Genomic DNA, 16,455 nt, shown 5'->3' on the forward strand with positions numbered 1-16,455 from the left:
TTAAAATTGACGGGAAGATGGATGGAGCCAAATACAGGACCATTCTGGAAGAAAACCTGTTGGAGTCTGCACAAGACCTGAGACTGGGACGGAGATTTATCTTCCAACAGGACAATGATCCAAAACATAAAGCCAAATCTACAATGGAATGGTTCACAAATAAATGTATCCAGGTGTTAGAATGGCCAAGTCAAAGTCCAGACCTGAATCCAATCGAGAATCTGTGGAAAGAGCTGAAGACTGCTGTTCACAAACGCTCTCCATCCAACCTCACTGAGCTCGAGCTGTTTTGCAAGGAAGAATGGGCAAGAATTTCAGTCTCTCGATGTGCAAAACTGATAGAAACATACCCCAAGCGACTTGCAGCTGTAATTGGAGCAAAAGGTGGCGCTACAAAGTATTAACGCAAGGGGGCCAAATAATATTGCACGCCCCACTTTTCAGTTTTTTATTTGTTAAAAAAGTTTAAATTACTCAATAAATTTCATTCCACTTCACGATTGTGTCCCACTTGTTGTTGTTTCTTGACAAAAAATTTAAATTTGATATCTTTATGTTTGAAGCCTGAAATGTGGCGAAAGGTTGCAAGGTTCAAGGGGGCCGAATACTTTCGCAAGGCACTGTAAATAAGACAAAAAGTAGCATATAAAACCATAACATAAAATCAGGAAGCTGTCCGTAGATTTTTTTGTGTGTGTGTGTTCAGTATAACATTTATGCATCAGGGTAAGGGGCCTGTCTCATCTTGTTACTGGGCCAATAATCTATAGCGGCAGCCTGGTCCTGTGCTAAATATCTGAGGTGGAAATATGGGATAAAATTTAGACTTAACACATCGCAGTCGATCTCTGTGTGATCATCAGACAAAATCACAGACAGAGAAATCAGTAACACAGTCATCTATAATTCAGAAGCTGTCCAGAAGAGATCACATGTTGGGGTCACCACTTGTTTGTACAGTAGAGACTGAGTTTGGATAACGTTGCTGAATTCCCTGGATGTTTCAGTCGTGTCACTGAGGGGACTCGTGGCTACTCTCCTCTCTCTAGCAAATGAAAGAAAAACTTTTTGAAAATTTATAGGAGTTCTGAGTGTGTGTGTCGGGTCACGTTGTGGATTTCTGGGATACAGCAGGCTGCATGACCTCACCTGCGGTGAGGTGTGTATTTTTCCAAGTGTGTATATTTGTGTAGGTGTGTGTGAATGTCTGTGTGAAGGAGAGAATAAGACTGACGGAAAATGAGAGAGAAAAAAACTGATAAAAATAACAGATACATTTCTACAGTAAATGCTTCAAACCTGCAATAACTGACTTTTTGGAACCAAACTGTGAACATAACACTGATATATTACCAGTAGACCTGTGGTACACGTTTACCATAAGTCTGATTGCAGCCACAGTGTGGCCCACTCAAATCACTAGCCTGTTTTACACTTCCTGTTATTCTGCCTCGCCAGTCTGTATAAAAGGTACAATTGGGGGAAAGAGTCTCGCCTTAAAGCTGGCAACGGAGGTTGTAATGGCGGCAAACTGACATCTGTGTGAAAGGGACAGCCAGCGGGACGGATGGGCGGGATGGATGTGACATTTTGATGACTTGTTTTGGTTGCGTCCGACTGCCGGGAGATTTAAAAAGCAACTTGCAGCACAGATAACTCAAAGAAGAACAATGGCAAAAAATATTTTTTTAAAAAAAGGGAAAACAATGAGGTCATGGAGCTCCATACCTTCTGAGCAGAAGATAAGATCAGTTGCCACATGACAAGGCGGGGTGGGGGGGATAACATGTATCAAAGAGCCTAGGGCGAAATTGAACCAGCAGCCGCTGCAGCAAGGACACAGCCTTTTGTATATGGGGTGCTGTTCTACCAGATGAGCTATTGCGTGCCCCTTTCAGTGCAATGTTATGCCATTGTCATTGTTAATAAAGCACTGCTGAAGCGTATGTTATATGTCTCATTAACAACATCTGTTTTGAGTTACGTGTCATGCGTCTTCTGCTTCCGCAATGCCAGCATGCTGTCTAAAATCACACACTGGTGCTGCATTATGATGCCGTTGTTTGGTTCTCTGTAAAAATGCAGAGGCGGTGTAAAGTGGGAACCTCATAGTAGCTTCATACCGTGATCTCTGCTTAAAAAGGGCTCTTGGTTTATGTGGGACAAAAACGAGCATTCAGTTTCATCTTGTTAATTCTTAAAACATTCAACCATTATTTGAGACTTCAATGAAACAAATGGGGCAAACTAACAATTGCTTAGTGTTACATTAACATAAAGTAATTTGTACCAACTTATCTCAAAAAAAGCTGTCTGGATAGCTTCTAGCAAGCAATTAAGTTTCACCTGTCAGAGAGCCTTTTCAGCAGGTAGACCAGACACTCCCATGTTTTGAGAGGTAAATTTACCATTTTTGTCAAAGGAGTCTGGTGGCTTTGAAGAGAGCATAGATAAGAGCTTCAGTTAGCCATTGGAAAGGGCTGTCTTAGGGCACAGCTAAGTGGTGAAAATATTCTAAATATAGCATCCACTTAAACTGATATTGATGCCTTTTAGGTGGCTAAAGTATGATTTGTTGCTGTCTCTGTCCACGGCCGTACATTGCTCAGCTTCCTTATACGACCATATATATATATATATATATATATATATATATATATATAGACATGGAGAAAGCGAGAGAGAGAGATACACACACACACACACACACACACACACACACTTGTTTACAGTTAGAAGTGTATGAATGTGGTGGAGGTTTGGTTGGGGGTGGGGTCAGGACTCAGGCCCAGCCCATTATCCGTTCTCACAGAACAAATCTCATTAAAGCCACTCTTCCTCTTAGCTCAGTGGGAAACAGATTTGGATATTGCACTCTGCCTCTTCTTTTAAACACTCGGCCTGCAATCTGTTAGGGGGAACAATGGAGGAGACTGATGAGGGAGGGGGAGTATATATTGACTTTTCTCGCTCCTCTTTCTTCTTAATGCATCCCCCCCCCCACCCACCAACTCCCCATACTCTTTTGCTGAACACCTTTCCTTCCCCATCAACCCTCATCAATCTCTCTATCCTTGCTGAGTGAAAAATGGCATCCATTACTTTTGTCATGTGGTATACAGAAATAGCATTCTTTCGACTGACAAACGTCAGGTGGAACAACTTATGGTGACTCACAAGACTGCAGGACGAAGGCACCGCAGCATAAATCACTCCTAAATATTGGACAACTTTCATACAGTAAACAGAAGTAAAAAGTTAAGAAAATGAGTGCACATCCCCAATACTGCAGGCTGTGCAAACCGAGCCTCTACACATGGGTGAGCAATTTGTTATCTCGCTAAACTCTGAAATATTTATCCCAAAGGCTGCTACTGGAGATAGCAGTGTGTTTGGTATTTAGCCTCTACACTAATGTTACTACAGCACCTTGTTTTATGACCTCTTTACCTACTTTTAGGCATTTGTTTTATTCACTAGGAAACTGTTTAAGGTCATGTCTTTAAATTACTTAAAATGCTAAAATTGTGGTTTAGCCACACAAGCTGCTCCGTGAGGCTGTACCTCCACATTATGTCGAGCTAAATGCTAATGCTAGCATGCTAAAATGCTCAAATTGACAGTGCTAACATGCTCATGCTAAACAGGCATAACACGGCCTTCATTTATGGAGCGCCTGCTTTATCTACTGAGCCACTGGACGCCCCTTACTGTCATCATGTTAGCCTAAGTCTAAGTGATATTCTTATGTAAACATACATGCATGTAAACACAATAGGCAATATCGAGGTCAGCAAAAAGTTCAAGGTCATGTCAATAACGATGGTACTAGATTTAAATTTAGAGACTCGGGGCACCCAGTAGCTCAGTCTGTAGAACGGGTGCCCAATGTACAGAGGCTGTGTCCTCGCCGCAGCGGCCGCAGGTTCAGCCTTGACCCTTTACAGCATGTCGTCCCCTCTCTCTCTCCCTTTCACATTTACTCTGTCCTATTCATTAAAGGCCAATAAAGCCCCCCAAAAAAATCTTTAAAAAAAAAAAGAGACTCACCAAGTTTGTTTCCAGTCATCTTATGGAAAACATAAATGTTTTAGCCCAAATGAATGTCAATCCTTCCATAGCTACCAAAAATTTTACTCATATCACTACTTCAAAGTCAATAGGATGCATCATCTGGTGACCATGAACGCTGTTACCAAATTTCACAGCATTATCTCCAATAAATGTCAACCTTATGGTGTGTCTGGAAGAAAATTCAGGAGATAACCTAAGTCAGTGGGATTCATCATTCACAAAATTTCACAGCTGTCCATCCAATAGTTTTGTGAGATATTTCGGTCTAGATCTTAGTGGTGGACTGATTGATTGACAGATTGTGACCTTTGAGCCATGACACTAGCTAGGCCTACAATGTAACCACTTTGCTTTATCCGCTTAAGCATGACAAATGATGAGATCACGACACGTAAGTAAGAAAGTAAGAAATAGTAACGATCGGTGCATTCTGCACAGTGTGGCATTTTGGTGTTAATTACATTAGATATCAGCAAAGTGCTGTTTTTTGTTTTTTTTTTTTAAAACTTTTTATTTGTCTTTTTTCAAAGAAGAAAACAACATAAGTAAGACACATACTCCATCACTCTACAATGAGAATAAACAGCTTCAAATTACAGAGAGTGATAAGTGTAGAGTATGTAACGAGAAAGGAACATTAACACAGATTATAAACTAACAAAAAAGGGAGGGGGGGGGGGGGGACCATGATGCCCTATACTTTTCTCCATCATGATAGCTGAGGCTGTGAGTGTTCAATGAATCTGGTCCATTTTTCCCAGCGTTGATGCAGAGACCTTGCTTCCAGTCTTAAGTAAAAAGTCAGTTTTTCCATAAAGTATAACTCCTTAAAAAAACCTTTCAGGCTCCTTAACAGCAAAGTGCTGTTAAGGAGCCTGAAAGGTCTGCAGGTGCTGCATCAGTGATTAATCAATTGCCATCATCATGCCAAGTACAAAGGTCTTAACCCAGGGGACAGGATGGACGCTGCTATTAACTCTCTCCTCTTGACACCTCTTAACAAAATACTCTGTAAAAGCAGCAACCTTTAATGGCCACTGGGGGAAGATTTAGACTGATAGCTATCCATAAAAATAGTGGTGGCACTCTGGGTTTGAGGTCTAAACATGAAGTCATTACAGCAGTTGGCTGCACTGCTGCTGCACCTCCAGGAGGAAATGTTTGGAAAATGTTACTCTGTATCTACTGTGTCAGTAAAAATCTGATTTTAAGTACCTGCAGTTTTGTTGTTGTATAACAAAACATTTTGGGACACAGAGTACCCTATGAGCTCCAGTGGAAACATACAGTGTCCTAAACAGATGTGATTATGGGGATTAGGACTGTCTCTCCCTCCCCACCCCTCTCCCTGTCCCCTCTGACCCTCTCATTCACCCGATGGGAGGAGGGTGAGGGACAGAGCGGAGGGGGATTGGCAACAGGTTTCACTGCACTGGCCAACACACTTCATATGTTCAGCTAACAAACAGCTCTTTGTACAAATCTGCAGACTTTAATTCACATGGAGATATTCGTCAGACGTTAGCTGTCAGTTTTTCATTTTATATGGTTCAGTTTTTATTTGGTGGATTTACTCGCTTCTTCTTTTAGAGGAATAGTAAAGATGATTAGGACCATGTTTGCACACGCAAAGAAACATCCTGGGGTAGGTTGCATCATATTCATGGATCTATTGAGCTCTGTGGGTATTTCTATGAGTAACATTAAGCTCTTACTGTCACATATCGATACGCAAGGCCTAAAAACAGATTTTCAAACAGAAAGTTACTTTATTTTTGTTTTAATGTATAGCTTTCTGGAATTGTTCACATCAGATTTAAATTCACTGAATGGTAGGGAAGACTTACTTAACTTTCTTTGAAAAAAAATATACTGTACATATTCTGTGTGTATACATAACGTCTAAAAAGATCAGATGTGTAGTCTATGTGCAGAGTATTGTTTTCCAAAATTGATACACTGATACACACTGATTTTGAATACTTCAGACAGTTTTAATATTACTTTCCCGCAGTATCATTATCTCGCTCTATTATTGCTAATGTTTGCTGTGGTCATTCTGCTGTTCCCTGCTATTGACCATAAAATACATTTTATAGCCTTGTTGTATTTATCTTTTAAATTGTATGCCATCAATGTCATGGGTTAGAAATTTCCCTATTGTGACAACACTGATGCAGAGAATGCGGACACATTCATTATTGCTATAACTAAAAGACAAGATTTTTTAAGTTTTACTTACATTACTCATATATGGAACAATCCTTTATCTAACTCTACAGCATACTTCTACAAAAACAATCTATTTGTTTCATTATTCAAGCCAAAATGAGTTGCTGCTTTTCCTGGCCCTGGTATCATATGCATATATTGACCAGCCTGAGTGTGAAGGATTAAAAACATGCAATATTATAGTAATATAATATTAAGACCATACCAAGCTCCATTAATTAAATAAAGGCCATGAGATGTAGCTGAAACCTCTAAAAACTAAGAACTCGACATTTGAGCTTAGATTGTTTTGTTACATAGAACATTAAAACAACTATAAGTACTGATCTGAATGGTTAAAAACAGGCACTGTGACAGCACATAATTACTTTGTATCATTGGTATGTTAATTTGATTCATTGCTAAAATAATAAAATGAGGAAAGACAAAAAAAGAAAGACACAGCTGTCTGTGCCTGTTTTTTTTCTGTTGCCTCAGAGCTACGCTGAGGGTGACCCAAATTCGTGGATTGACGGGGTTGGCTTGGCAGTGCACCAGAAAAGTAATAAGGGCAGCAACAGTATCGAACCCCAGCGAGTATAAAACACTTCCTATATCGGTCACGCTCAATGGTGAAATGTGAAACACTCACTTGTGTGGCACGATATGAAGATATCAGCACTGGGGAGTGGACAGCTCCCAACACACAGGCCTGTCTTGATTATTCGCTTTGTGTGTGTGTGTGTGTGTGTGTGTGTGTGTGTGTGTGTGTGTGTGTGTGTATGATCAAAGCTGACCTGCTTCCGTGTGTTTGTGTGTGATGGCTGTTTGTGTTTACTTCAATGATCGAAGCTGAGCGTCTGCAGTCAGTGGCACTTGTGTGTGTGTTTGCGTGTGCGTGTATATGATGAACTTTTTTCAAGGTTAACTTGGGGAAGTTGAGAAGTTCACAATGAACCAACTTGTAGAGGAATTCGGCAAATACAAAACCAGCGCTGGCTGAGCACACTGCACAGTAACTGACTGGTGCTGAAATACAGTAAATAGTCAGTTAATCAATGACTTCATGATAATTCTGCTAATCAGTTAATCACTAGGTCATTCATAAATTAAAAACAGCAAACTCTCAGGAGCATCAGCATGTCAAATGTCAGGCATCTCTACTTTACTCTTTACAATACTGACACTCAGCATCTGATCACTTGAATAAAAGCCTGAAGCAGGACGTCAATGCTCCAAGTCGGAGTTGTTAAACAGTTGCGTGCTAAGTGGAGAGATACTTTCCTCATCTCTCTCCTGCAGCTTCAAGGTAGTGAATATCAAAGTTTTATCGTTCTCCTAATCAACAACAAGGCAAGCGGCAACACAATCAGACAGAAGACAGATGTCTAGACGCAGCTGAGTAGAGACATCCTTCAGTTCAACCTGATCAAACTGTCATCTCTCAACAGCTTGACTGGATCTGTGTGGGCTGAGAACAGCTGTTCGACAGTGGTGTGACTCTCTCCCGCTCACTGTCTCCGTCTCATGCATAGAGTATCACGTAGCAAAGTCGACAGGAAATTTATGCCAGTGTAGTGTTGATGAATAGATGCTGCGCGGTGAGAGGATTGACACGGCTAAGCTTTAGGTGTTTAAGATGACATATCACATTATCCCCCTGTCCCCCTAATGTGCTTTCTATTTTAATTCCTGTCATCATCACCGCTCAGCGCCATCAAATAAAAGTGCATCTGTGTGTGTGTGGGCGTGCACAGTTACGCTTGTGTTTGAGTGCTCAGACTGGGTGTGTGTAAGCTCATTTGTGTGCGTTATGTGTGCGAGTATATGCATATGTCTCGCTCTCAGCGTGTGTGTGTGTGATGCTGTCGCTCAGTCTGACAGGTATAGTGTTGAGGAGGAGAGGCTGGTGCACACACAGAGATGCAGCAGCTCTCGCTTCCATGGCGTCCTTGCCCGTTCAACCCAGGCTGACAGTGAGCTGCCTCACACATGGCCTGGGCCTCATGCATATGGAGGAGGGCAGGGAGAGGAAAAACAGGAATAACAACTACCTATGTGTGTGTGTGTGTGTGTGAGTGTGGGTGTGTATTTCACATAAGTGTATGTTTACGGTATATATCACAGCCAACCACTTGATGGAATATGTTTGTTTACTTTCATATGTCTGTGGTCTGGGTCTGGGACTAATGCTCTCCTGCTCTCCTCTTCACAGTTAATCCCTCAATTTGTCTTCCTGACTGTGGGCATCACAGGGGCCACTCTCTATCTGATCCGTCTGGCAAGAGGACCTCATGTCACGTAAGATAGTCGTCTGTCTAATCTTGTTGCCATTGTAGTAATCCTCCACCTTGCTTTGGATACTGTGATATTATTCTAAACCTTGATTACATAAAGCTACATCATTTGAGAATTTTTAATCCTGACAACAGTGTTGGTTTCTGATGGTTGGCCCCATTCTGGATCTTGGTCCAGGCTGGGAATAAACTCAGATTTGCTGATCTTGGCAGCAAACACATGTTCTTATTAGTAAAGAGCAGCGAATAAAACATTCAGGTAATAGGACTCTCACATTCAGCTTGCACTGCCTTTTGCCTCAAGAAATGACAAATGTCAAAACTAACTTCAAATCTGCAAAAAAATTCAGCCCCCCGATTTAAAGGTTGGGCAACATTACGATTTCAGCATGGAATTTGAAAAAGATTTGGTTTCAATCAGCGGATACTGAATTCAGATTTGATAAAATGCTGTAAAAACCCAAACACTAATACCATCCAAGAGTGCTCAGAATCAAATCCAGACAAAGCTATTTTGATAGCCCTGTATGCTGAGTGTCAGTTTATAAAGAAACAAAGCCTGCTGTATTACTCTGTCATACCTTAGAAGCTGCACTGAACTCAATGACTGCACACATACAGTAAATGTGTGCTGTTCATGTCCTATTTCGGGCCACACAGAACCACTTGTTCTGCGGGTCAGCCATAAAGCCTGACCTCATCACCAGCTGATGATGAGTGCTGCGGTCTGTGGCTGCCTCTCTCTCTCAGAGACTGTCTCGTGTTAGTGGTAATGGAGGGAGAGGGGGAGACATGCCCGCGCTGCCATCAGCCTCTCTCGCTCTCTTTGTTTGTGCTTTGGTGCTGTGACGTGCTGCCAGAGGGGGGGGAAGAGGAGGAGGGACGGACAGTCGCAGCGGAGCGCTGTGCAATCCAGACTTTGGTTAATGAACAGAGTAGCACTGCCAAGTCACTGGGCTGAGTTCACCTCATCTCATAATCACCTCTCTTATTTTTCCAACTTGTGTCTCCATCCAGTATCTATGTACTCATCTCTGTTTGTCTCCTTCTTTTCCTCTATTTTCGCAGCTATTTGTTAATATCTTGGTTTGTTTCTCTTCTCAAAGTCTTCCTTTCCTCTGCAGCTGCTCTTCATTTTGCTCTTTGCCTCCATCGTGCATGCCTCTCTCATCCTCATTTCTTTTCTCTGTCTTCTTTCTTTTTTTATTGGGCATGCCCTGAATATTTCCACATTTCCAGCCTGTGGGACAAGAAGAACAATCCAGAGCCCTGGAACAAGCTTGACCCATCATACCAATACAAGGTAATCATATACTCCTCTGTAGCACTGAAGGACAGGGTGAGGCTGGGGGAAAACAGTTCAAATTAGTTTGATATTAAGCCAAACTCTAGAGCGGACCAGACTACCAAATTTTACCACTGGGTGTCACACTTCACTCAGCAGCCGCTCCCCAGTGAAATATGATGACATCATGTCTTAACAGCAAACGCACGCATTAGCTTCGCAACATCGAAGCTCTCTGTCCACGTTAGATCTATCAAATATGCCCTTCTCTGATGTCATGTACACCAACCATATATCAGCTGTGAGCTCAAGATCAGACTGGAGACATACCACTAAAGATGGGAGAGTAGTCTACTTGCTATTATTTGTACTTTTAAAACTCAAAACATTTTATATTGTGATATTTTTGTAGAAATGACAAAAAATAAAGCCTTCAGCAAGTAGCCTCGCTTGTTAATAGCGATGGTCAGAAGTTTGCCAGAAACTTTCAGCTCCCTGGTGTTCTCCCTTCAGCCAGCTGCAGCCTTATTTTGGTTTCAGCAGTGAATTTAAAAACTTGTATAAATAATTTCTCATTTAAACTTCATGAATTAGCCATTTTTTGTCCATAGTAGCACTTTGTAGCACACAAATCAGGCATCAGAAAAAAATATAAACGAGGGTTTTGACAAAAGTTCAGCTCAGAACTGCTCACCGCGTTGCTTGCGGCCAGTTAAGACACCTTCTTTCATGAGCTTCAAATTCAAAATTTTGCCATAATGGAAACATTTTAGTTTTCTTAAGAGACTCAAGACCCAGACACACAAAACCCACATCAAAGAATTAGCAGCGGCAAAGGCTGCTTATGCGTCGCCTCACTTAGCCTGTGTCTCAGCCAAAACATGAACACACTGCAGGAACTACAGTTGACGGCCAACCAGCACGTACGATTTGCACCTACGTTATGAGGAAACGACTCTCCATACAAGCAGATGGTGATCGTCTGCAGTTGCCATTATGAGAGAGAAACCAGAAGGCCGTCTTGACGCTAGTTAGCCAGTTAGCACTTTAACAACACATCCTAATGTTGAAAGAAGAAAGTATATTCATTGTGCACTTCCTGCTAAAGAGCTCGATGGCCAAAGTAAATAATCCTTCCTTTAACAAGTTTGTTTTGAGCTCACTCACTCCTGACTTCAGCCATTTGTTTTACTTCCCTCACTTCTATTTCTTTACTCTGCTATGTCTCGTCTGGTCACCCCATAAAACACTTGAACTTTCTAGTAAAGAAACACAATATGTGTCACTCGTCGCTCATTTGATTTGTTTCATGTCGCCGTGCTCAGCTCAGCAGCAAACTGCATAAACAAACATCGTATTAAGTCAATCACAATGTCATACTGCTTATTACAAATAACAAAACTTGGATTCAGCGGTATTACTCCACCAGCACAGATTGCAGAAGTCGACTACTTTTTTATTGTGCCACAACGTGTCAGAATGACAAAATTTCAGTTCAGCCAGTTTGCATAATAGCAAACTGGTTTAAGCACCAGGCTGGACTGGCAAAACCAAAAATCTCCCCAACTCCACTGAACAACTACATGCATGCTCACATCAATCGTATCTGCCAGAAAACTAAGCTAGACAAGCACGTCATTATTTGCCTGAGTCACTGTAAATCTCCCAAAAACCTACCAGAATAAATCTGGACCAACCAGTGCTGGCAAAATGGTGTCAGATCAACATGGCTGCCTTCTGGCTTTCTTCACATTTTGTTCAAACAAAGGAAAACAAAGTGTCTTTCAAAAACAAATTAAGGCAGATGGAACCCGGAGCTTTTAGTGGTCGGTAATAATTTGCCTTACCTCTTGAACAAGGCCAGAGCCTCAGACAAACTAATGAAAATATTATCAACGCTGACCCAAAATAGAGCAGAAAAACAACCAACTGACAAGTCCCAGCAGAGGAGATCTGGCTGATGTGTTTTTCATAGAAAAGAGCGTTTTCCTGAGCGTTTCAAGGCTGCACTGCTTGCCAGTGGAATGAAAGTCGCTGCAGACAAAAGGTCAGGACACGGCATGTTTAATTCTCGATAGCGAGGCAAAGGTCTCGCATCAAAATTCCACTGAAGTCCAAACAATGATCGTAATGAGGAGGGGGAAGTAGGAAAGAGGGGGAGGAGAAGGGAGGCGAGGGTTTTAATGGCAGACCAATCAAGAAAAATACACAGGAAGAAAAAAATCACCCCCAGTGCAAAAAAAAGTGTGTTTTTCATGGTTGGAGTGGTATGATGTATGCAGAACACACTATATACACACAATATAAATATATAAATATATAAAAATATATATATATATATATATATATAAATATATAAATATATATATCCATGACTTATGCAAACTGTTGTCCTAAAAGTCTCAGCAAGATGAAAATCTGGAAAATAAATGAGCTAGAAAGCATCATGGTATATACAGTGTAGTGTGTTTGGGTGAGCTTACATCTATATTTGCACTCGAGGAGAAAAAAAAGTTCACTCTGGCTCTCTTTTTTCCCTCCTAAAGACAGCACTGATGAATTTAATTTAAGCAAAACAGATTTAAATGTATTCCCTCTGCCTTACACAGTTTGTGGCCATCAACACAGACTACAAGAACCTGAAGAAAGAGGGCCCTGACTTCTAAAGGTCCTCCAGGCAACTCCGGGGGCACCGAGTTTGGCAGGACCTCCTGCTGTCGCCTCAGTGATGCGAGACGTCTTCCTGAACATTTCCTCAGATTCGCCTCATGCACCACGACAGCAGCGCTGAATTAACACTGTAACCCTGTAACCAAAAACTATTAAAGATTACATGAGACGGAAGCCAATTCTTCAGTGGATGATTAATGTGGCTGCATGCTATTATTAAGATGAATTTAGCAGAAAATATTTTACTTTGTTGGAGGTAAAAGTTAATCTTGAACCATTTCAGGCCACAGTAATAATAACGCTGAATATCAGTGTTAATATTTTCTGTTAGTTCTCTTTCTTGTGTGAGAGGTCAAAAATCAGTCTGATGCTGAAAAGCCGAAAAAGCAAGTTTTAAATTCTTAGTGAATCACAGTATTTTTTTAAGGCTGCACCAATCCAACTTTTTATACTGGCAATGGATCAAATGCTGCATTACGTGAAAGGGGTTGCACGTAGTGAGGAATCACCAAGAGTGACACTTGATATGTGTCTGTGTGTGTTTGTTTTTTTTAGCAAAACAAAATTGGTCAGAAACCAGCAACTTTAACTTTTTATATACAACGCAATTCGTGCTGAATTGCGCGAATTGAAGGTGAGAGGATTTTTACAATTTAAACTGAGTAAATCTGTGTATTTAGCAGTATGACTCCTTTGGGTGACACTAGAAATGTTGCTAACAGCTTATTTCCTGACATTTAAATGGAAATATAAACAAGACTTGCCAACTAGTCAAAAAGCAAAAAAAAAAATAAAAAATTAAAAAAACAGTCAAAATTTAGCACAATTTAATCTAGAATTTAACACTGTACAAAAGAGCCATTTTAAATTGTTTATCGCATTTTTTAATAAACAACTCATATATCAAATGGAAAATAAATCTTTAGGAAAGGTGCCTGATTATTACAACTCCACTTTCACTAGGTGATCACAATTGAATAAAATATTTAGCATTTTAATAAAAAGTTCAACCGACTCAGTATTTCTGATATCACCTATAGAGTGTAGAAACATTTTTACTGACTAGTCGACTAATCGTGCACATTCCTAGGTGACGCAGTGATGTCATCAGTCACTAGTGACGGTCAAAAATATCAAACATTTAAAAAAACTGTAGCAGGGTCCAACTATATTACCCTAGGTAAGTAAAAGTGGTCAAAAAAAATAAATAAATAAAATCAAACACACAATAATTCATTACATTTTTTTCTCATATCTGTCCAGACCTTCTCATGAGTAAAGTTTGTGAGCTGAAGCACAGGCGAGCATTTCAGCTATACTTTGTTTTTATTTGATAACTGCTGATGAATAAAACAATTTGAAGAGGGGCAAATAAAAATTGACTCCGGACCCACCTGCCCAGCCAAGCAAGTGAAAAAAACCAAGCAAACATTAACGTTGAATGCTGAGTGTCTAAGTATGTAAAACACATGGAGACATGAATCAGAATCTATTTCCACAATCTATTGCCAAATTTTCACAGGTTCCAAAAGTATAAATTATGGAGTGTCTCTCAATCAGACAGCAGAGGACACCACATCCAGGTCCTATAGGTGAAGGACAATCTCCCTGCTCACAACGCCACCCTGCTGCTACACTGATAAAAGGACGTGACATTGCTATGCATACCATGAACAACAAACATTTGTGGTTGACTGTTTCAATGAACTCATACATGTGCCACTAAAACCTAAAATCTTGCTTTCAATTTCCAGGGGAAAAAACATTATTAACTGAGCTCATCACATCACAAAGCCAGCACTGCTGGGACAAGGAAGTCACACATGCTGAGATATGAAGCTGCAGATGAAGAGGACGAAAATAGAAATCAATCATGAGAGACGAGCATCTGTGTGGGTCATAGAGCTCTTTTAAACCAGATTTCAGTCCCAGAAAGATGCGGTCCGAGGAGACAAATCACTGAACTGTTTGATCACTGCTCCTCTGCAAAAAACCAAACCATTAGTTTCACTTTAGGTACGAAGCAGGAAAATGACAGACTCTGAATCAGTAGTTTCTCTAAATGTGCCTCCTGCTGGCAAAATGTAAGAGAGTTTATTGAATAATGAATGTTTGTGCGCGCCTACGTATACATATATGTGAGTGTGTGTGCGCTCTCACTCACCCAGTATCACTGGGCACCAGACGACAACATAAAATCCCTCTCTAATGGCACACAAACTGTCTCAATGCCAGACCCCTGGATTCTCCTAATACACTCCTTAATAGACAATCTATGTTCCAGACCCGGCATGGGCCCATTTATGTGTCTGTGTGTGCGTCTGCTCCTTTTCAACAGCAATATGCTTCCTGCAACAGTGTGCTGACCTGCCCAGTGGGTATCGTCTGTTGCCGGGCGGTGATTTGTGTGTGTATGTGTGTGTGTGCGTTTATGTCAGATGCACAAAACCTGCTGACAGGTAATCAGCTGGGCCAAAGCATCACACTGGGGCATAATCACAAGGTCACACAAACACACACACACACACACACAGAGGGGGGACAGTTATTATCCAACTGGAGCAGCTTCACAGGTCGTTGCGCTCACATTGCCTCGGTGTGTTAGTATCAGTATAAAACTTTAAGGCCCAAGAGGGTGACGCACACCTCGGCCGGCCATCAAACAATTTGCAAATTAGGGAGAATATAATGTGATTTTATGTCTTACACTGAACCATTTTTACGCCGTTCACGTTCTCCCAATTTATTTCAGATGCATCTGTTTTATAAAACATGACCTGGACACACTGTCTGTTCAAATGTCAGTTCACAGATTTCTTTATCTGATAACATGTTTTGCTTTCCTGCCTTTTAGACATTGTTCCGACCCATATGACCAGTAAAATGGGACTAAAGAGCTAAATTACAACATTCATATGGCCTCAACAGATAGCGTCTGTGTCAACAAACCCACGCAGTCCTTCTTCCAAAGCAGCAAACATGAAAACAGACATGCAATCCCTATCAGGCCTCAGTAGGAAACAAAGTATGGCAGTGTGGGATTAAGATCTCAGTTTTACAAACACAGGTTGTGTTTGTCATTTTTCCACGTCAGTAGTTGAAGTGAGAGCACTTTCTCAGATAACTTGTCAGAGAGAGCAAGGAGGCAGGGGGAGGGAGCGAGATCGAGAGAGACCGTCTCCTCGATTACGTCCTCTCTGATGAGCAAGAGTAGATATTTTTAGATGAGGATTAATTTTAATGGGTGAGATAAGAAGTGAGTCGTCGGTGGAGGAGGGACGAATAAATAAGTAAATAGGACATGCCGCAAAACAGGAGGCAGCGATGGCAGCGGTGGGGTAAGTTGCTGTTGTTGCGAGGCCCTGGGCAGATCCACTGATCCAGTGGAGATAGCGAGGCCTTTCATCCTTTAATATTTTCTCCCAGAGGTGCAACAACAAAATCAAAGAGCTAACCAGTGTTTGTCCAGAACTCCAAATGGAGCGACCTTTTGTAAAACAGAGGTTGTTAGGTTAGATTTTGTTGTCATTTCAAACAAAATATATAAAGGAGACAAGATCAGTGGTTCTAACTACTGATGACAGATGTACAAAAACATGTTTTGGAAAACAAAAATGTTTGACTCCACTTTTTTAATGCTAACTGCAGACGCTAAAAGGTAAAAAAAAAAAATCTGCTTCCACCAGGGTTGGACTTTTTTTTTTTCACCTGCCACTGTGGCTGATGGACTCCAAAATCTACCAGCCACTCAATAGATTACCATTGTTTTTGTGGCTGTTTAGTAAAGCAAATTTAGCAGCCACTTGCATATTTTACTAGTATTAGGCTCGTGGCTGGTGCTAATTTCCAAACACGGTTACTACAGTTTTAAAGTAAAACTGAAAAATACCTTGGTGTAGCATGTTTCAGGGTTCAAAA

General features: G+C 41.0%; 1 protein-coding gene and 1 long non-coding RNA gene across 2 annotated transcripts in view; one reads left to right on the top strand and one right to left on the bottom strand.

The window, feature by feature from the left end:
* The window catches only part of LOC148190216 (uncharacterized), a 64,204-nt gene that overhangs the window by 40,397 nt on the left and 7,352 nt on the right, over nt 1-16,455 (bottom strand). The window lies entirely within an intron of this gene.
* LOC121948626 (cytochrome c oxidase subunit FA4) lies at nt 5,505-12,711 on the top strand. The gene is made up of 4 exons (XM_042494024.2): nt 5,505-5,719; nt 8,501-8,586; nt 9,822-9,885; nt 12,477-12,711. Exons 1-4 carry the CDS (start codon nt 5,678-5,680, stop codon nt 12,531-12,533), a joined length of 249 nt encoding a protein of 82 aa, XP_042349958.1. The 5' UTR covers nt 5,505-5,677; the 3' UTR covers nt 12,534-12,711.

This window comes from Plectropomus leopardus, chromosome 2, assembly GCF_026936395.1.
Source record: "Plectropomus leopardus strain MGB_pleo_1.0 chromosome 2, ASM2693639v1, whole genome shotgun sequence".
Taxonomy (NCBI): Eukaryota; Metazoa; Chordata; class Actinopteri; order Perciformes; family Serranidae; genus Plectropomus; species Plectropomus leopardus.

What these genes read in the sequence shown, in the direction of transcription:
- LOC121948626 (XM_042494024.2), top strand. Translation starts at nt 5,678, where the DNA reads ATGATTAGGACCATGTTTGCACACGCAAAGAAACATCCTGGG. An exon ending in GCAAGAGGACCTCATGTCAC is followed by an intron (nt 8,587 to 9,821) that starts GTAAGATAGTCG and finishes CCACATTTCCAG; the next exon opens with CCTGTGGGACAAGAAGAACA. An exon ending in ACCCATCATACCAATACAAG is followed by an intron (nt 9,886 to 12,476) that starts GTAATCATATAC and finishes TGCCTTACACAG; the next exon opens with TTTGTGGCCATCAACACAGA.